This window comes from Prionailurus bengalensis, chromosome A1, assembly GCF_016509475.1.
Source record: "Prionailurus bengalensis isolate Pbe53 chromosome A1, Fcat_Pben_1.1_paternal_pri, whole genome shotgun sequence".
In the NCBI taxonomy this organism is placed as follows: domain Eukaryota; kingdom Metazoa; phylum Chordata; class Mammalia; order Carnivora; family Felidae; genus Prionailurus; species Prionailurus bengalensis.
In genome coordinates, this window is record NC_057343.1 from 98431201 (window position 1) to 98452333 (window position 21133).

The 21133-nt window shown below is 39.1% G+C and overlaps 1 protein-coding gene across 2 annotated transcripts in view; it reads left to right on the plus strand.

The window, feature by feature from the left end:
- Positions 1-21133, plus strand: part of HSD17B4 (hydroxysteroid 17-beta dehydrogenase 4) — an 87462-nt gene that overhangs the window by 30709 nt on the left and 35620 nt on the right. For both annotated transcript variants that reach the window (XM_043586061.1, XM_043586052.1), the window contains exons 9-16: positions 863-954; positions 4446-4470; positions 6351-6479; positions 8966-9069; positions 10550-10786; positions 13778-13829; positions 16018-16089; positions 19398-19501. In XM_043586061.1, coding sequence (XP_043441996.1) covers positions 863-954; positions 4446-4470; positions 6351-6479; positions 8966-9069; positions 10550-10786; positions 13778-13829; positions 16018-16089; positions 19398-19501 — 815 coding nt within the window. The remainder of the gene's footprint in view (positions 1-862; positions 955-4445; positions 4471-6350; positions 6480-8965; positions 9070-10549; positions 10787-13777; positions 13830-16017; positions 16090-19397; positions 19502-21133) is intronic.

Here is a 21133-nt window from a genome sequence, read left to right on the forward strand (position 1 = left end):
GTAGAGAGAGGGAAACAGAATCCCAAGTAGGCTCCATGCTCATCGTGGACCCTGATGCAAAGCTCAGTCTCACAAACCGCGAGATCATGATCTGAGCTGAAATCAAGTGTTGGAGGCTTAACCAACTAAACCACCCAGGTGTGGCTAAAGTATTTTAAAATTAAAATATGTACATTGTTTTTTTAGGCATAATGTTAATGTACAGTTTAACTGACTATAGGGTAGCATGAACATGACTTTTATATGCTCTGGGGAACCAAAAAATTCATTTGACTAGCTTTATTGGTATATTTGCTTTATTGTGGTGGTCTGGAACCAAACCCACAATGTCTCCAAGGTATGCCTGTTCCTTTCTACTCTATTAAGTTGCTCATGGAAAGCAACAAGTGGGAAAATATTTCTTACACTTCGTTACTCATCAGTGATGGTTGCAAGCTTCATTTCACATCATTATCTTACCGCCATTACAATGGTCAAGGCTGTTTTGTAGTTTTCTAGCTTCTGGTTAAATTGCTGGGAGAGCCAAATAGTTTTGGGAATGAATGGTGACTTCAGTTCCTCATGTTAAGTAGAATTCTACTCACCACTTACTGCCTAGGTAGCTTTAACTTAACTTGTCGTTTGTATAGTATGTTACCCCTCTTGGAAAGGTGTATCTGTTGCCTTCAAAGTTAGAAGGGATGAAACAGTTCTTTCAAAAGCTTTGAATGTTAGACTGATTAATTTTGTAGATCTCATTTTGTTCTTATTAAAAAAGCCTCTGAATTACCAAAATTTGTAAGTAAGGAGTTTTCAGAAAGCAAAATGGTGGATTGAATATGTGTATATTCTTGTTCATAAACATTTTTGGGATGTCTTTTAGATCTCCTGGAAACTTTGAAGCCTGATTACGTGGCGCCCTTGGTCCTTTGGCTTTGCCATGAGAGCTGTGAGGAGAACGGTGGCTTGTTTGAGGTATTTTGCACCTTCCTGCTTTCTCTCAAAGTAATATTTGTGTAATTAAACATAAAAAATGATTTAAGCATTAATATTTTCCACTTGCTCACATTTGGAAAGATCTGCATCATTTGATATCACTTGTATATTTTTCTTTAATGTTTATTTACTTATTTTGAGAGAGAGAGAGAGAGAGAGAGACAGAGACAAAATGTGAATAGGGGAGGGGCAGAGAAAGAGGGAGAGAGAATCCCAAGCAGACTCCATGTTGCCATTGCAGAGTCCAACGCGGGGCTCGATCTCAGGAACCGTGAGATCATGACCTGAGATAAAATCAGGAGTCGGGTGTTTAACCAACTGAGCCACCCAGGTGCCCCTCACTTGTGTATTTTTTTTTTTTTAAGATTTTTTTTTTCAACGTTTATTTATTTTTGGGACAGAGAGAGACAGAGCATGAATGGGGGAGGGGCAGAGAGAGAGGGAGACACAGAATCGGAAACAGGCTCCAGGCTCCGAGCCATCAGCCCAGAGCCTGACGCGGGGCTCGAACTCACGGACCGCGAGACCGTGACCTGGCTGAAGTCGGACGCTTAACCGACTGCGCCACCCAGGCGCCCCTGTATTTTTTAAATATTATAGTTAACTAAGGAACAAGTGTTGACAAATGTCCTTTTTTGAGAAAGAAATAGCAACTTGATAAATTCTGTTTTTCTTTCTTTCTTCATTTCTAATATGCTTACCAAATGAAAATGTGGCTGGTTAGAGGTGTTTAGTCAAATGAAGAAGGTTTTATTTGGTTTGGGAACCTGATTGTTAAAGTAGGAGGATAGAGCTTATGGTTCAGAGTCAGCCAGCCTGAGTTTTGAATTCTCTGTTTTGACAGTTGCTGGCTCGCTGGAATATTGTACAAATTAATGTCCCTGAGCATCAGTTTTCTTGGGCTTTTGTGACAACGAGAAATCCTATTTTTAAACTCTTAGCACTGGATCTAGTACATAACAGTTAGTTTTCAATTGTAACTGTTATGTCAGCATACCAGAAATTTAGTCTGGGCATGATAGGTCAGTAAACATAACCTATTATGTATTTTAACTTTAAGAATAAACATTCGTATTTTTCCTCATCGTAGAGCTTTAAGTGTTTATTGTGAAAATAAGCACACATAATCCAAACATCCAGTGAGATCCAGTTTTCACTTTGTAATCAAAGTCCTTTTAGATCTCTTTATGCCAATTTATACATTTTTGATTCCTCATTTAAGTGTGATCTCTTTTTTCCCCCTAGTACTGTTATATTTTAGATTCTCTGCCCCACCTTTATTTGATTCTCTGTGGTAATAAGGAACCTGTTATATGAAGAATACTATGACATCCAGAAATATTTCTTGGTAGCAAAATTATCTGGCTTAGTTGGAAGTGAATGCTATATTAACCTGATGCATTTGAATAAAAACTTGATAAAATAAAAAATAATGTACACATATCTAAGCAGAGATGTGTGCCTCCACTTTCTTAATTACAGACATTGCGAATTGTGGAAAATTAGAGGTGAAAAGAACTTTCTAAGAACTTTACAGATTTAATAATATCAAGCCATCTGGAGCTCAGAAGTTGGCCTGCCTTTTATGTCGTTAAGGAATTTTTATTATTTTGTAGATAAAAATCGTATATGCTTTTATAGAAAAATTTAAATATACAGAAAAGTTTAGAGAAGAAAATAAAAACCATCCATATTACCCTTATCTGGAGATAACTACTATTAATATTTTTATGTATTCTTCCAGTCTTTAATTAGATTTGCATCTTTTTAAAAAAAATTTTTAATGTTTATTTATTTTTGAGGGGGAGACAGAGACATAGAACACAAGCAGTGGAGGGGCAGGGTGAGAGGGAGACACAGAATCTGAAGCAGGTTCCAGGCACTGTGCTGTCAGCAATGAGCCCAATGAGGGGCTTGAACCCACAAACCATGGGATCATGACCTGAGCCGAAGTTGGACACTTAACTTAACCCAGGCGCCCCTAGATGTTTATCTTACACGAATAGTCTCTTTTCTTAGATATACATTTTATACATACAGCAAAACCTATAGAGACAACAAGGTCATGTTATAGGTACAGTTTTATGTGTTCTGTATGTTGTGAACATTTTTATTGAGGAACATTTGGTATGCATGATTGATAAAATACAGTAAGAAACATCTGTAATATCCCCCTTAAACCTTGAAAGTAAGTTTTGCCACTGTTTGCCAAATTCTGAGAGGTACCTAGAGGGAGAGATAGAGATTCTTTGGCTCAGTTGGACCTCCTGTTTCTAGTGCCTGGAGGAGTTTCCAGCTTCTTGAGCCTCTCCCAAATACGGTACAATATGACATCTGTCTTGTCTGTTACCGAAACCACTGCTGACTTATCTACCCTGACAGCATCAGGGCTGACTGGTCTGTTGTAAAAGTTGTGGGCATATTCATATAGAGGCAAAGGGTGATAAAAAACCATGCCCTTGACCTGGAGCCACTAACCTGTGTGCTCTCTACTGATAACATATTCTGTTGTCCTCTGCCTGTGGAATTCTCATGATCAATTCTGACACATTGTAGTTGTGGTGCTTGAAGATTTTTTTTTTTTTTTTTTTTTTTTAACATCAGACATTCTCTTCTGGGGATTCCCCTGCATGACCTCTAGAAAAAATGTGATCTTTCTGTGTGGCAACTAATATATTTGGTCGTTTGCCTTCTCTCTATAAAGATATCTTATTGAAACGACTATATGTAGTTGTTTAAGTCAAATCCTAATTTTATTTTCTTCCCTTTTTATGTTTTTCTTTACTAGATCTTTCTAGAGGGAGCTATTATTTCATGCCTGTGTTGTTGGGACAATCTTACTATTTTATAATATTTAACCTTTACGGTTAGCTCATGAAGAATATTATTATCCTTATTTTACATAGGGGAAAACTTGGATTTAGGGTTCAAAAATGATTTGATGGGACTCACACAACTAGTCAGTAGAAGAATCTATCCTTAGTTTTTTTTTTTCTTAAGTTTTTTTTTTTTAATGTTTATTTATATTTGAGAGAGACAGAGCATGAGCAGGGGAGGGGCAGAGAGAGGGAGACATAGAATCCCAGGCAGACTTTAGGCTCCAAGCTGTCAGCATGGAGCCCAATGCAGGGCTCGAACTCACAAACAGCGAGATCATGACCTGAGTCGAAGTTGGACGCTTAACAATCTGAGTCACCCAGGCGGCCCTAAAGCCTTAGTTTCTGCCATCATTCATGCTTTTCTACCACATGCATTGTCTACCACCTAATGCTGCTCTGTATTTCTACTGTGGTAACATGAACAAAGCAAAATCATGGAGGCCCATGGACTTTTGTAGAACTGTGTTATTTTCATCCATTGTCATCTAGCCTTCTAATACTCTTAGTATGACACCTGCCTGTTTTTCTATTAAAAAAGCCTCTTTGTGATCCGTTTTAGATGGTATAACTGTCTTCCCCTCTTTTTGGTAGGTTGGAGGAGGATGGATTGGAAAATGTAAGTCTCTTCTAGTTTTTCATTTGCCGTATATTGTTTCTGTATTTTTAACCTTGCACATCCAGTTGGAGCTGGGTAAAGGTCTTGCCAAATGGCTAACTATTGGAGCTCGTGCATGCATATTCTACCTCAAACATGGGTATACCAATAGGCATTCTAAAATGTGGAAGCTGTCCTGAAGGCCTTTGGCATTTTCAAGAAACTGTTGAGGATTTTTTCCCCGTTGGCAGTCCTTATTCAGGAGTTATCTGGCCTATGTGTAACTGGCTGTTCCTTCAGACAGCACAGTCTGTTTGTCTTCCTGTGTCCTCCTATGTCTCCAGCATCCCACATTATTTATTTATTTTTAATAAAGTTTATTTATTTTTGAGAGAGATATAGAGCATGTGCACATGCATGAGTGGGGAGGGGCAGATAGAGAAGGAAAGAGAGAATCCCAGGCAGGCTCCACATGGTCAGCGTGGAGCCTGATGCTGGGGCTTGAACTCAGGAACCATGGGATCATGTCCTGAGCCGAAATCAGGATGCTTAATTGGCTGAGACACCCAGGTGCCCCCACATGATTGTTCTTGCTGTTTCTGCAGAGTAATGAGTGAGAGAGGGGGCTGTTTTCTAAAGATGGGAAGAGTCTTGTCCTAGAGAGCACAGCAGGAAAATTTTCCAATTCTCTTGTTTGATTCTTTTCTTCCTTGGGGCTATGAGACATCAGGAGGTAATGGTCACGAATCACAGAGGACAACTTGCTGAGACAGAAATTGCAACTGATGTCTGGAAATTGTTGCCCTCTGGTCCAATAGTGAACTCATTTGGCTTCAACCATCTCTTTCCCCAGCTCCCCAATCTTGTGAGTTCCACATTGGACAATTGCTTCATGGCATTTAAAAAAATTGTGAAAAATTCCAGTATCCCAAATCAAGTTTTCAGTTGGCTGCTGGTATCAGAATTAATGAAATTATTTAAAAGGTTGTCATTACTGGAAGGCATTGATATAGCATAGAGTATCAATATTTTCATCATTAATGACTATTCTCTTTGGTTATCAAAGTAACGTATATTACTCAAGCATTGTTCAACATAAGTGTCTCAGGATATCCATTTAAGAAAGGAAATGTTGCAATAAAAGTTTTTTCTGAGACTTTGTCAATAAGAAAACTCTAGAAGCATGCATTTCTGTCATTGCCTGAGACAAAGCTTCAATTTAATAATCATCAAAATCTGACCAATATGTTTAAATAAGGTTACTAGTGGTTATTTTATTCCTTGGGCTTTTTTGAAAGGCAACAAACAGTCTTAAAAATTCTCCTCACAGAATTTCTACAGCAATATGATTTTTGTGAATCTGCCCTATTCTAGTTGACTTCCTGTGAAAAAGGAGCAAAGAGCAAAGGGAGGCATGAGGGAATTATCTGGGGCTATGTGACATATTAATTTGGTTATCCCTCACTTTGCTGTTTAGCAAAGATCTTGAAGTATATTACCTGAGTGATCTTTGGTCATGAAGTCAGTCTTTTGGTGTGATTGTCTATAATTAAAATTTTTATGATTGAGCAGCATTACAGTCTTCCTTTAGTAGTATCTGGCATGGTCAGAGGATAGCTGTTTACTTTCAGCTTTATATATATATATATATATATATATATTTTTTTTTTTTTTTTAATTCACATTTTCCTCATGGGATTGTCATCTCAAGAACAACTTCTTTAAAGTCATGTAGTATAACTCTTCAGATATTAGACTCATTTTGTCCCGCCTGAATTCCTTTCTCTTGCGGTTAAAAAAAATTCAAGGGTCTCAGATGAGTTTTACTTCCTGTGTCCCTTTTAAACTCTGTGCTTAGCTTCTTCGTTTTGTTTCTGTACGTTTCTGTACGTTTGTTTCAGTACGCTGGGAACGGTCCCTTGGAGCCATCGTAAGACAGAAGAATCAACCCATGACCCCTGAGGGGGTGAAGGCTAATTGGAAGAAGATCTGTGACTTTGAGAACGCCACCAAGCCCCAGAGAATTCAAGGTAGAGGCCCAGATCCCTTCGCTCCTGGCTGGGGAGCCAGAGGCAACAAAGCATTCTCTTCTCTTAGGGACCTGTCTTCTGTTTTTAACTAGTGAGTGTTTTTTGCACCAGGAGCTATTAGAACTCTTCAGATTTAAGATATGTATGTCAACCCCCACTGTCACTTTTTCTGTTTTGTTTTGTAATCCTGTGTTTTGGGTGTATGTCCGGGTGGGGGATAGTACAAGCTGTTCACCCTTCCGTGCTTCCTCCCTGATGATTCGGGTTTCAGAGTCTTCTCTTACCTAACCAGTCACTGCTTACCTCACCTGGTTTTTCTCTGTTTCCCAAAAAGTTCACATAGGCCAGTTTTATTTAGGCTTAGCTCTTTTCTGTCTAATGAGTAAATTTTGTGTTGTTTTATCCCTTCGTCTTTGCTGCTGTGTCTCACCCTTCTAAAATGCCCTTTCCTGGGGTGCTTGGGTGGTTTAGTCAGTTAAGCGTCTGCTTCTTGATTTCAGCTCAGGTCATGATCTCACAGTTTTGTGAGTTCGAGCCCCACGTCAGCGTAGAGCTTGAGATTCTTCCCTTCTCTCTGCTCCTCCCCTGCTCTCACTGTCTCTATCTTTCTCAAAAATAAATGAGAAGAAACTTCAAAATGCCCCTTCCTGCCTTTATCACCTGTGCTGACCCGAGTACTTCTCGTAAAATCAAAACTCAAGCCCTGGATGTTCAACCAAACCTCCCCAGATATTTCAGGCTACATTGATTTCTCTCTTAGCTGGACTCTGACCACTTAGCATCTCCTCAGAGCTGCTTTTGTTTCGTAAATATGTGGTTTCTTAACTGCACAGTAAGGTCCTTTGGAGGCGGAGACTGTGTCTTGGAGGTACTTCTTTTGTGTTTGGTGCTCGCTTGGAGCCAAACTCAGAAAGGATTCAGCAAATGCTTACTCCTTGGAATTATCGAGCTGTCTATGATTTGCCATAGGAATAGACAACCAGCAAAAGGCACGTTGTTTTTTTCTAGTGTAACTCACATATGCATGTAGTATATGAAGTTTATTTTTACTTATTTACCTATTTTTTTAGTATATGGAGTTTAAACGACTCTTCTGGGAAAGATAATGATTCAGGGTTATTTTGTAGACAGATCTTTTTTTTTTTTTTTTCCCTCTTAGTAATTTTATATTCAGTGTTTGGTAGGGGAATATATCTCAAAAAATGACTATTCTTGTTTTTTTTTCCTCCTTAATGACACTTTCCTGCCTGCTGGTACCCTCATTGAAATTTTCATTATGCTCTTTTTCAACCAGATGATAGCACGATTGTAATGTCATTAATGGTAGCATTTCCTGTATTCCGTATTTTTCTGTTTGTGATGAATTTAGCCTGTGAATGAGTCACCCATCATTGAAAATGAATGAAAGGAAAAAGAAAGAAGTACATTAAAAACTTTCCTCTGATGTCCAAGTTCCACTGTATTGCCTTAAAAGTATTCTAAAGAAAAAGCTAAATGAATTACGTAATTCTAAATGAAAATACACCTCTGAGTGTTAGAAGTAGAGTTAGAAGAAACATGTCACATTTTTCTGTAGAACTGATCATGGCTTACAGATAATGGAACTAAATCCCAGAAAAGTGCCGTAACTGGCCCAAGCTTTCTCAGTGTTTGAGCCACATTAACTCAGGTTGCCCGTGTCTCTGTGTGTCCTTTCAGCCCGTAGCAAGGTAAGTTTCAGTTAAAAGCCTCCTTCTGGCAGCATTCTTAGTGGGGCGGTGAGGGGAGGATTCAGAGGCAAGAAGCTGGCTGATATCCCTGGTCACACCACAGTTTGTGGTTTGCTTATAGATTGTGTCCAAGGTTAGAAAGAGGCCTGTACCTGTCAGGTTTGTTAGGTCTTGGAGTCCCTGGAATCTTCTGGCATATGTGGCAGCCCCATGAGTCTCCTTTATTAACCTTTTAGACCCCAGAACAGTAGCTTCTGAACCCTGTCTGAAGTCTCTGTTCGTAATGATGGTTTTCTCTGGACGAATTTTTAGTACCGACTTCAGAGCTATCACTTGAGACGTGGGGGGGGGGGGTGGTTCGGAGGATAATCTTGGCATTGTTCCATCCTGGAGGAGGGGTGATGATGGCGAGAAAGGGAAATTTGTTTTTCCTTCACCAAAAATTGCATGTCTCTGGACAAGGGTCCCATTTTACAGAGCTGTAAAATTGATCAAAGACATTGCAAAGCTCAGTGCCTCTTTGGAATCAAAACCCAGGAAGAGTATGTTGGACAATGGCTTGTTTTCCATTGACAACACCCAGTGATCTTTGGTCTATTTCGGAGTCTTTCACAGCTTCTTCCTTTAATAGTTTTACCTCATATATTCAGTTCATGAGTGCCTGTGAAGGTCCTGTGGCAGGCTTACTCACTGTTAGAGGAATGATAATCGAGCACGTTGTCACTTTTCTTAGTCATGTCTTGTAACAGAAGCATCCTTGTTGTTATTACTGTTTAGAATCAGTTGGCAGTATCATTGGAGTTATAAGTAAAATCGATTCAGATGGAGGAGTTTCGACAAATCATGTGAGTCACGCAGCATCAACAGCACCATCAGGATTTGTAAGTTGGGGAGAAAAGCCTAAAAGCTGTGCCTTTTCTTGAGATCCTCTCTTTTCTTTCTTTTTTTTTTTTTTTTTTCCTTTTTCTCTTTTCTCTCATACAAAAATGTTATTTTCCAAGCTATTAGTCCATTGTTAAATAGGAAAGATAAGTGACAAGACTTTTCTTAAAATATGTACTAAATATTTATAGAATTTGGATGAACATGAGGCTAAGATGTAGCCTTATGTAACTTTTACTTTCTTCAGTATAATTACACAAGTGTCTTTTTTTTTTTTTTTTGGTAGTATTGTTGATAATTCTACTGTAGTTACTGTTTTTTCTAACTTTTTAGAAAAGGATATCTATTTAAGTGCCTCTTTTGAGTCATTTTTTTTTAGTGAAAGCATTGATAGATTGTATTTTGGAACTATTTCAACATCGCTGCAAATAAAGGACCTCCGACTGTGTAGAAATTCTGATGGAATAGTGGTTATAGCCCATGTGAAGTTTGCTGATTTATTGTCGCCTTTAAACAAAAAAATGTAGTGCATAAATAGAAATAAATCATTTGATGCATTTGGTTTTGGTGTTTTGTGACTCAGGGAAGATAGAGTGATAATGTTAACAATCTAATTTTAACCTTGAGAATATGATTGGGTTATAAATATGACTTTATCCTAGAATAGGGGTTGGCAAACTTTTCCGGGAAAGGGCCAGATAGTAGATGTTTTAGGCTTTGTGGATCACCTACCCTTCCTGGTCACATGTTCTTCCTGTTTTTCTTTTTTTTAAACCACTCTTTAAGAATGTAAAAACCATTCTTAGCTCTCAGCCCTTGTTTGTGGACTCCTGTTTTGGAATAAAAGTGATTGACAATTGGACATCATTGCTTTTTAGCCCAGTATCAACTTCACACATTAGCAAGACATATCATCACTAAGTACAAAAATACAATATCCAGTTTGATGAGGGACATTCCCAGCCAGGAACTTAAGGTAAAATCTCATTTTAACTAAAACCATTCTGAGGCCATCTAATTTACAAGCATTAAGCAGCATTTTGCTCTTTTTACATTTAATTTTATAAGTAGCTCCTGTAGGGCGATTCACTATCACTATTTATGACCTATTCATTATTATTATTATTATTATTTTGTATTTTTTAGTTTGTAATAGTTGCTGAATTAATAGGGCGTCTCACCATCAGAGATAGGAAATTTGAAAATGAGACATACTGTTAGTAAGAAGCAAATTATAAAAAAAGTTCTTATCTGTAAATGAAGTCCTTTCCCACACACTTTCTAATTGGTTTCTATTAAAATAAAATCTAATGAAACAGTTATGACACTCCATGAAATTCACCAACATGACATTCTATTCACCTGTCTTCAAAAGCAAAAACCAGGTACGTAAGCAGTTAATAGTTTTGAAAAAGTTAAAACGTTAAGGATTTGACAAAAATATCATTGAAAAAACACTCTCGTATACCTTTCTCATAGGCTGGAGCCATTGGCTATAAATTCCCTCCATTTTCTTCTGCTTACACGGAGCTGGAAACTATTATGTATGCCCTTGGTGTGGGAGCATCGGTGAAGGAGCCAAAAGATATGAAATTTATATACGAAGGAAGCTCTGACTTCTCCTGTTTGCCTACATTTGGAGTTATCGTAGCTCAGAAACCTTTAGTAGGTGGAGGGTTAGGAGAGGTTCCTGAGCTTCCGGTCAGCTTGGAAAAGGTAAGAGTAATAAGAAGCCTTTATTTTGCTTTTCTTTGGTTTCTTCAAATATGATTGATAAATGTCACATTGTTTGCGGGCACATGTATTAATAAAATAGTTTGACATGGTTGGTTCAGGAATAAAGATTTAGCATATCTTTGATTTTCCTTTTGAGCATATAAGAGAAGAGACTTAGTTGAAAGGACAAGCAGAAAGAAGAAAACTGCAATTAGGTCCAGTCCTACGACCCTGACATAATGTTCTCAATCCTCTCTCTGCCATTTGCTTGCTGTTTGACCAAGGGTACAGAACTTTCCGAAGCTTTGGTTTCCTTATCTATAAGATGGATGTGATAACTCTTGCTTGATGATAGTGGTGAGGGAGCAAGCCAGGTAATGATCTGGGAAGAGTATTTGAGCCAGAGAGAACAAGTGTAAAAGGCCCTGAGGCAGATGCATACTTGGCTTGTTTTTGGAGCAGCAAGGGGGCCAGTCTGTTACAGGATGAACCAGGGCGGGGTGGGTGGGGTGGCGGTGGTAGAAGAGGGCCTTGTAGTCATTATAAGAATTTTAGCTTATGCTCTGATTAACTAACATGGGAGACAGTCTGTAGTGCTTTGAACTGAGGAGTGATATGATCTGGCTGTGTTCACTCACAGGCTCATTTTTGCTACTGTGTGGAGAATAGATTATATGGGGGCCAAGCCGAAGCAGGCAAACGAGTTAAGAGTCTCTTATAGTAATTTAAACAAAAGGCTGGATGTGAGTCGAAGGAAAGAGGAGTCAAAGATGAAGTTTTTTGTAACTGGGATGAAATATATGCATATGTGTCTCTATACATGATTTATAATTAACTATATACAATATATTTAGTATGTATAGTAGTTATATAGAACATATATATAACAAGATAGATGTATACAGTTACCTTAAGGTGGGGATGGTCAGGGGTTGGTTTTGGACAAACCTGAGATTCTCTTATACAATCCAGTAGAGATGTAAAACGGGCAGTTGAATATGTGAGTCGTGAGTTTGGGGGGTAGCGGTCTCGCTGGGGTTCTTAGACTTGAAGTGATATTTGAAGACCCAAGACTAGATGAAATCACGTAGCGTAACGTGTGAGCGTAGGTAGAGAAGAGCCTGAGCTCAGAGACCGGACGCTACAAGTGTTGAAAGGTTGAAGACATGAGGAAGAATCAGCAAGGGAGACCGAGAAGGAATGGCTGGCAAGGTATGAGCTCTGAGGAATAGCGGGAGAATGTGGTATCTGAGAAGCAAAATGGACAAGTCGTTTCAAGAAGGAAGGTGTGAACAACTGTGAGAAAGCTTTTGAGGTGGGGCATGTTTCATTTCTTGGAGTCAAGGTTCAGGTCATGAGTCCAGGGATAGCTGTTGAATTCTAGAGCTGTGAGTCAATTTCTCTGGCTTTGGTGATTGGAGGACCCATTTACTGGAGGAGCGATTCGCCCATTGCTGCTCTGAATCTGTGAGAACTTATTTTATTTGAGTATCTGATGAGTTGGGAGGGAGGCAAGAGATATGGACCAGGCAGTTTGTTGTTTTAGTCCCTGCCCCATGGTATTTGCTGCATACAGTTCTGTTTGAATAATTGAAATGCAAACAGTTAAAGCAAATGTTTCAGAATTCTGCACTTGTACTCCTTCAGAGTCAGGAGGAGTTGGAAAAATCATGAATGGTGTTCAGAATCTGTGGCCAGAAATAATAGCCCTCTTGAATTGAAATCCCTGTCTTCCCACCTTGAGTGTCCAGGCCATTTGATATGGTGGGCCATCCTCCATTTGTCTCATTTTTTCTCCTTCTGGGTTCGGAGGAAGACAGAATTAAAGGTGTCCCATGGCAGTGGGGTGTGGTCATTTGAGTATATGGGTCAGATTTTGTTTTTTCTGTCTTATTATTTTCCTACATATATTGGTGTATTTTTGCTTCCATACATTGAGGTTAAGTGTTACACAGTGTCCTTAGTATCTACTGATAGTTAATTTATAAGATGCATCTATGTCTATTTTTGTATCTATAGATAATTTGTAAGATATCACACTAAGGAAATACGGACAATGATAGTGCTTTGAACATGGTTGTGATTACTTTGAACATGGTTGTAATACTCTCCTGTGTTTTAGTTGAGTTGTTTGTATTTGGTACATGTGATTTGAAATTCATTTAAAACTTTTATTTTATTTTATTTTTAAATATTTTATTTATTTTTGAGAGAGAGAGAGACATAGCAAGAGCAGGGGAGGAGGGGCAGAGAGAGGGGAAGACACAGAATCCGAACCAGACTCCAGGCTCTGAGCTGTCAGCACAGAGCCCGACACGGGGCCTGAACCCACAAATCGTGAGATCATGACCTGAGCTGAAGTCGGAGGCTTAACCAACTGAGTCACCCAGGAACCCCAAATTTTTTTTTTTAATTTTAGAGAGAGAACGTGTGTGAGTGAGGGAGAGGGGTGGAGAGAGAGAGAGAGAATCTTAAATCTTAAGAAGGTTCCATGCTCAGCACAGAGCCCAATGCAGGGCTCCATCCTATGACCCTGGGATCATGATCTGAGCCAAAATCAAGAGTTGGGATGCTCAACTGACTGAACCACCTAGGCACCTCCAATTTATCCATTTTTATTCAACAGATATATATTAATTACCCTTTATGTTCCAGGCACAGTGATAAGCCCTGGAAATATAGCCTAGTTTAGTGTTTGCATCAGTAAGTAATCCATAATTACCAGTCAGTAAGGATTTATGAATGTCAAGAAAGAACACCTTTTCTGCTCCAAAAGATCTAACAGTCTTTAGATTGGGAGGCTGATTATTTCTGAATATGATTGATTATGATTATGATTAAGAAGTAGAAGCCAAACTGAGACAGATAATTTGGGGGGAGTACTGATGTGAGCAAGCGGCCAGTGAAATATCACTTGTGATTAGCCATATTCATAGCAGAGCTTGTGGAACAGGAAAGTCGGCCAATAAAATTTTGTTTACCCTAACATAGGTTCTCCATGGGGAGCAGTACTTGGAGTTGTATAAACCACTTCCCAGATCAGGTGAGTTCCTGATACATGGATTCCTTAATTGTACCCTGATTTTATTTCCTGACTAACCTTCCAAACTGTGTCATTGTGTTAAACTGGCACAGAGTGACTTTATTTTTTTTTATTTTTTATTTTTTTTAATGTTTATTTATTTTTGAGACAGAGAGAGACAGAGCATGAACAGGGGAGGGGCAGAGAGAGAGGGAGACACTGAATCTGAAACAGGCTCCAGGCTCTGAGCAGTCGGCACAGAGCCCGACGCGGGGCTCGAACTCACGGACTGCGAGATCGTGACCTGAGCCGAAGTCGGACGCTTAACCGACTGAGCCACCCAGGCGCCCCTAGAGTGACTTTAAATAAGTCATATCGCAAGGCGTGGATATGGATTAGAATAGATTGATGTGAAGCAGGACCTATTTTGGTGACCTTAAGCTTTGTCCTTGAATAGTCTTGTTTATTAAATTATCTCGAAATACTAACAGTGTATTTCTAATGATACAGGTGTCATTAGCAACTGAAAAAGCATCTCTGTTGTATACATGTGTTCTAAACTTAGTAATTGTATATAGGCAGCTATGATTCCTATGAATAATGGTTTTTGATTCTTTTCTCAGGTATTTATGTTGGTAGCAATTTTCATAAAGGCAAGCGCATTAAAAGATAGAGGATTTGTTGTAATTAACTATTCCTGTTTTCTTTTAGAGTAAGTAAAATCAGGTCTGCCTTAATAATGAATTTTCTTCTTCTCAGGAGTATCCTACTCGTTCAGTAAAGCTGCTTTTCTTATTCTTTGACTATAGTTTGATAGATTTGTTTCAGTGCTCTAATGTCAGCATATTGTCTAATTAAATACTGACCACATAAGGTGGTAAAATACCAAAAAAAGGGCTTATTTATCATTTCGCCTTATGTAACATGCAGGTCAGCAAGAAGCTAGAATCCTCCTTTCATGTTTTTCCAAAGCTTTTTATTTTACCAAAAAAATGTATGAGATTCTCACTGTTTCAATTTGAATAGCCTTATTTCAGTGTTATAGCAGAAGTTTTCACACAACCGTTTTTATCTGAGGTGATGTGTGGTGACTGCCTTCATCAGACATCCGCTGCTTACCTGCCATGGACAAGGCAGAGTTTTCAGTTTTAGATACATTTTCTAACCTGGCTACCTACTGAAACAGCCTGTTACTACGTTAAGTTACCTGTTATTTTAAATGAAATACGGTGTCTGGATCCCCACCGTGGAGGTTTTGTGTGCACGTGTGCATCGTGTGCGGGCATGTGGCGGTGGCACTGGTGGCCAGGGCAGAGGCCAGGAGGCTCCCTCTGTCTGGCATGTGCCAGTCACTCGACCGTGGGCTCCCTTGGGAACCATTGTTACAAGGAAAGTACGAATGTGTAAGGTAGATTTTTGCCTTTAGGGATTTTAAATATCAAGAGAGAGACACAGGCATATACTCCAAAATGATTATACCTGGAAAGTGATATGAATAGGAAGGTGTGGCAAATATTTTTCTTAATTTCGTGTACCTCCTTAGCGTCAAGTTAGGTTTCTCATGAATTATTTTTCTTCAGTAGCTTCTGCGCATTTTCTTTAAGCACTTTTAAAGCTACCTCTCTAATGCCTCTCTAATATGAATATTCAAAATTCGAGATACTTGTGGTTTGGAATCTCTTTAAACTACAGAAAGCTAAGGTACGGCTACTATTTATAATCTTCCTGTGAAACCCAGCAGGTGATGAGACTCAGGACCACAAGCATCAGGAGACTGATGTCAGCGTCTCTGTCTCTCTCACTGGATTTGTCAGCTTCATTGGTACTGTCAGAGGCCGTGTGACTCCTCCTGGGGATAAAAAAAAAGAAGCATTAGATGGAGGACAAGAAACCTAACAGCAGCCCTTTGTGTCCATTGTGAACTAGACCATGGTCTAGTTCAGGCTATGCTGGTCTCCAGATTTTCTGGGTATTAGAAGTTTGATCTTTATTGTGTTTCTACTTGATGTTTCAAATGTAGTGACTGAGGTATTCTCTTTCCTTTTAATGTTGAATGATTTAACAATACCTTGAAAACTATATCAAAGCATAGCTTTTAGTTTTGCTGAACTTACAGTGGAGATTTTGTTAAATTCTCTCATATCTTAATATAATGATCTTATGGTCTTTTTAAAAACAGATGATTGATTGATTTCACCGTTCATTTCAGGAAACTTAAAATGTGAAGCTGTTATTGCCGATGTCCTAGATAAAGGATCTGGTTTAGTAATTCTTATGGATGGTAAGTCACTTTTAATTCTTACAATAATATTGTTAGATTGACAGGCCTCGTGTGTGTCATGTGGTGCTTCACCATAGAAACTGATCGGTACGTTCACATTCATCTTCCAGTTTTCGAGAAACCAAGATAACGATCAGCGTTCTAAAAATTTTATAAGCTCTCAGGAAATAAGCGAGGATGAGGCAAAGGAGCAGGTTAGGGTAGCGGTGGGAAGAGTGGGGCATTTCAGGGGATTTGAGACCACATGACCAGAGCACAGAGGTGCAAACTGTGGCTGGTACAGAGAATGTAGTGGCGGACTGGAGTTTGGACTTGGCAGGAAGGAACACATCGACAACCATCACTGGATAATTAGTATTGTAGATACTCTTGTCTTTGTTCGCTCTTTGGAACTCTTTGGGACGTATTTGGCTCTCAATCATTTTCATGAATGGTGGTTAAGTTCCTAATGTTGTGCATTCAAGCCTCTTGAACTCAAATGTGGTTTAAACACCACAGCCATATTTTATTTGCAGTGGGAAAAAAAAGGTTATAGTAGTTTAGTAAAGGTTGACATACTAGTAATTAAACATCAGCTCAAGATACATTGCTTAAAATTTATTTATTCTGAAGTTTAAGAAGAAATAGATATTGAGGCACCTGGGTGCTCAGTTGGTTAAGCATCTGTTTGACTCTTGATTTCAGCTCAGGTCATGATCTCATGGTTTGTGAGATCGAGCACCACATTAGGCTCTGTGCTGACAACAGAGTCTGCTTGGTTCTCTCTTTGCCTCTCCCTCTGCCCCTCCCCTGCTCATACTCTCTCTCTCTCTCTCTCTCTCTCAAAATAAATAAATAAACTTAAAAAAATTAAAAAAAAAGAAGAAATAGATCTTTGTTGTCAAAAATTTTGGAAATAAATTAGAGTGGGAAATATGATATTGTCTGATAGTTGGAATATAGGCTTCATCATCTTTGTCCTAAATACACGGAAGGTCATACTGTATATGCTGTGTAGGAACTTGCCTTGTTTTTACTACATAATATGTTGAGAACATTTTTGTTGCTCTTAAATATTCTCCTACTACATTATTTCTGTCAGCTCATAGTATTTCATAGTATGTCTTTTTTTTCCCTCTTTCTGTCATTCTTGTCTTCCTCTTCTTCCTTCTCCCCTTTCTGTTTTAGATTTTTATTTTTTTATTTAAAAAATTTTTTTTTAATGTTTATTTATTTTAGAGACAGAGAGAGCACAAGTGGGGTCAGGGCAGAGAGAGAGGGAGACAGAATCTGAAACAGGCTCCAGGCTCTGAGTTGTCAGCACAGAGCCCGACAAAGGATTCAAACCCATGAACCATGGGGTCATGATCTCATGACCTAAGCTGAAATTGGACACTCAACTGATTGAGCCACCCAGATGCCCCATGTTTTAGATTTTTGTGTTTGTTTGTCATTCCAGAAGTTGGCCAACATTTGGCTGCAACTATCCTAGTTTTCTTTTTTCTTTTTTTATTATTATTTTTAAAGTTTATTTTGAGAGAGCGAGAGAGAGAGAGAGAGAGAGAGTATCAGAGTTGTGGGAAGGGCAGAGAGAGAGAGAGAGAGAGAGAGAGAGAGAGAGAGAGAGAATCCCAAGCAGGATCCACGTTGTCAGTGCAGAGCCTGACATGGGGCTCAATCCCACAAACTGTGAGATCATGACCCAAGCCAAAATTTAGAGTCAGGCGCTTAACCAACTGAGCTACCCAGGCACCCCTCTCCCAGTTTTCTTTTACTCTTCTCCCTGAGCTACCAGACATGTGACATACCTCAGAACAAAGTTTCTGTAGTAACCTTAACTTTCATTTTTACTATTTTCTCTTGACCCACTCCATTTAGTTAACTACAGCTTGATATTGGGTAATAATGTATTAGAATTTGTACGCAAAGTGCAAATGAAATCAGATATCCAATTTCCTGTGTAATACAGTTAAAAATCTTATTTTAATACAAATTGCCATGACCTTCCTTATTTTTTGTTATAATTAGATTTTTTTCTTTTGTGTGCAGTTCAAAGTCATATTTCTAATTTTTTAGAGCTGGAGATAGAGTTCTCACACCCTCACTAGGAAGTTAGTAGAAAGAGGGACAGCTGTCCTACATTCATTCATTATTTGCTTACTCATTCACTGACTCGTATCATTTATTCATTACTCATTAATTAAAAAAAATTTTTTTTTAATTAGTTTTCTTTACTTTTGAGAGGCAGAGAGAGACAGAGTGTGTGTGAGGGAGGGGCAGAGAGAGAGGGAGACAACAGAATCCGAAGCAGGCTCCAGGCTCCGAGCTGTCAGCACAGAGCCCGACGCGGGACCCAAACTCACGAACTGTGAGATCAAGACCTGAGACGAAGTCAGTTGCTCAACCGACTGAGCCACCCAGGCGCCCCTCATTACTCATTAATTTAATAAATATTGGTTAGGTGCTTTTTCTGTCCCAGGTACCATTCTGATTGCTAGGAATATAATGGTGAGCAAGACCCATGATTCTGTCCTCCTGAAGCTTATACCTTGATCTTCACTTCTTCTTTTGTATTTCAGGTTCTTTTTTTTTCAAGTATTTTTTTTTAAATTTTAGATTTATTTATTTATTTTGAGAGAAAGAGAGATAGAGAAAGAGAAAGAAAGTGAGAGCAGGGGAGGGGCAGAGAGAGAGGGAGAGGGCGAATTACAAGCAGGTTCCGCACTGTCAGCACAGAGCCTGATTGTGGGGCTTGAACTCAGGAACTGTGAGATCGTGACCTTAGTGGAAATCAAGAGTCGGATGCTTAACCAGCTGAGCCACCCAGGCGCCCCTCTTTTTTTTTGTTTTTTGTTTGTGTGTGTTTGTTTGTTTGTTTATTTTGAGACAGAGAGTTCGAGCAGGGGAGGGGCGTCTGAGCCACCCAGGAACCCCTCCAGGCTCTTTTTGAGTCCTTTGGCAGAATGTTGGAATGTTTGAGAGTGTTGGATACCTGCACTGTATAGTGGGATTTTGTGAAATGTTTGAGATGGAGAGAGTTAAGATAGGATAGGCAGTTGGGGAGATTGAAGAAGAGGAGAGAGAAACTGCTGTTTCACAGTCAAGAGAGGGTATATGAAGGTCCTCTTCACTCTGCCTTCTAGAGACCGGTAGTGAAGAAATTGAAAGATGCTTTATAAACCAAACTTGGGCATCTTTAAGTTATCAGACCTTCTAGTGACTACTTTTTGTTTTTGAAACTTTTAAAGGAATTGCTAATCATGTCTTGGTTAACTGGTTATGTCTTTCAATAATAACTTCCTTTATTTTTTCTTTCATTTGCTTTTCAGTCTATTCTTATTTTGAGAAGGAACTTATATGTTACAATCAGTTCTCTCTCTTCCTTGTTGGCTGTGGAGGCATTGGTGGAAAACGGACGTCAGACAAAGTCAAGGTAGGCTATTATAAGCTTTATAAGCAAAATATATGGGTATGTAAGTATCTGTATGTATATTTTGAACTTATCATATTACCATAGGTGTGATTTAACAGAGTAGATCCTCAGTAATTCACACTTCTTTGAATCAGAGTATCTTTGAATTAATTGAAAGAGCTATGTATGTTTGCATATTTTAATATATAACACGTATTTGTAGAGGAGTCTGGCTGACATAAGTGTAATGTACCTGAGATAATTATGGGAACGTTTTTACTTTCTTCTACAGACTTTGCATCACCCAGAAGTCTTTAGGAAAACCTAACACATGCGAGTCATCCTTGTATAAAATAAAATCTTTATTCATTAAATGACTTAAGCACTTGTCTTGTGTAAGACGATTCTAGTTACTCTTTAGTTCTCAAATTCTACCTAAAAACATTTTTTTTTCTAAAAATATTTTATAACTTGGACATTACTTTTCATTTAACCTGGCCTTTACTTCCGATTTATTTGAGGTAACGAGATTATAATGTTCTAAACATTCTGGATAAATGGAAGTACGCTTAAAGCAGTATTGAGAAACTGCTTCTGGAATGATGGTGTGAGGAGTCCCCTGGACCCTCTCCCCATTGAGTCAGCTATAACATCATAATGGGTGAAAGTTAAAACAAAAAGAAAACCATTTAAAGTATCTGGAGATTGTCCTCAGGGCATATAGCAAATTAGGAAATATTTATTCAAGGAAGTCTTTATCTTGGTAAGACCATTGAGAATCTGTGGCATTTGAGCCACGGCTTTCTCCTTTTTCCCCTCATCGCTGGGCTCAGCATAATGGCAGTTCCACTCTAGGCATGTGTAGCCCAAGCACAGGATCCCTTGTCCCTGCTCCCAGAGCAGGCTATCCTCCCAGCAAGAGCAGGTCACCAGATTTTCTTATGCCTCCCACAGCCCCCAGCTTGTGTTGTTGAAGCTCTGTTCCAGGTAGAAGTGGCTAAGAGTTACAGCATTCTCGTTCTCTACCCGGCCTCCACATGTAGAGTGGAAACTCTGCTCCACACATGGTAGTATGAGAAGACTGAAGGACCCAATCCCTCTTGCCCCCACTTGCCCACAGGGTGAGGAAAGCTGAGGAGGCCAGAAGCTATTACCCCTGCCCAGCACAACTTCTTGTAGAGTGAGGATGTCACTTGGAGATGAGTAGGCCACTATCCTTGCCCCTACTTCTACGGCAGTGGAGGAGAGGTTTCACCCAGGCACTGAGGCAGCCTGTAATAATAGAGATCTCTGAAGCTCATCCCAAGGAATAGAGTAGTTGAAAGTTCAAAGGTAAGGGTGCCCACAGATATTAAGTTACTTTAGATTAACAACCAAGAGGAACCTTGTAGCTCCATGAGAACAATAAGCTAACAACCAGCCCAACTAGAAGTTTTCTAGAGAGAACCATGGAAAGAGAGAGCTAAGAAGAGCCCTCATGGGATCATGACAAAAACTGGCCTGACTTTAATTGGATCAGACTGTAGAGTGATTTATGCCCCAGGGCATTATTGAAAGTAATAGAGCAATCATCTGGCGATTAGTGGAGCCTAACGGTTGGGTATGATACCAAATGAGGCAGACACTTGAGCAGAGAGGTCAGGGAGAGAGAGT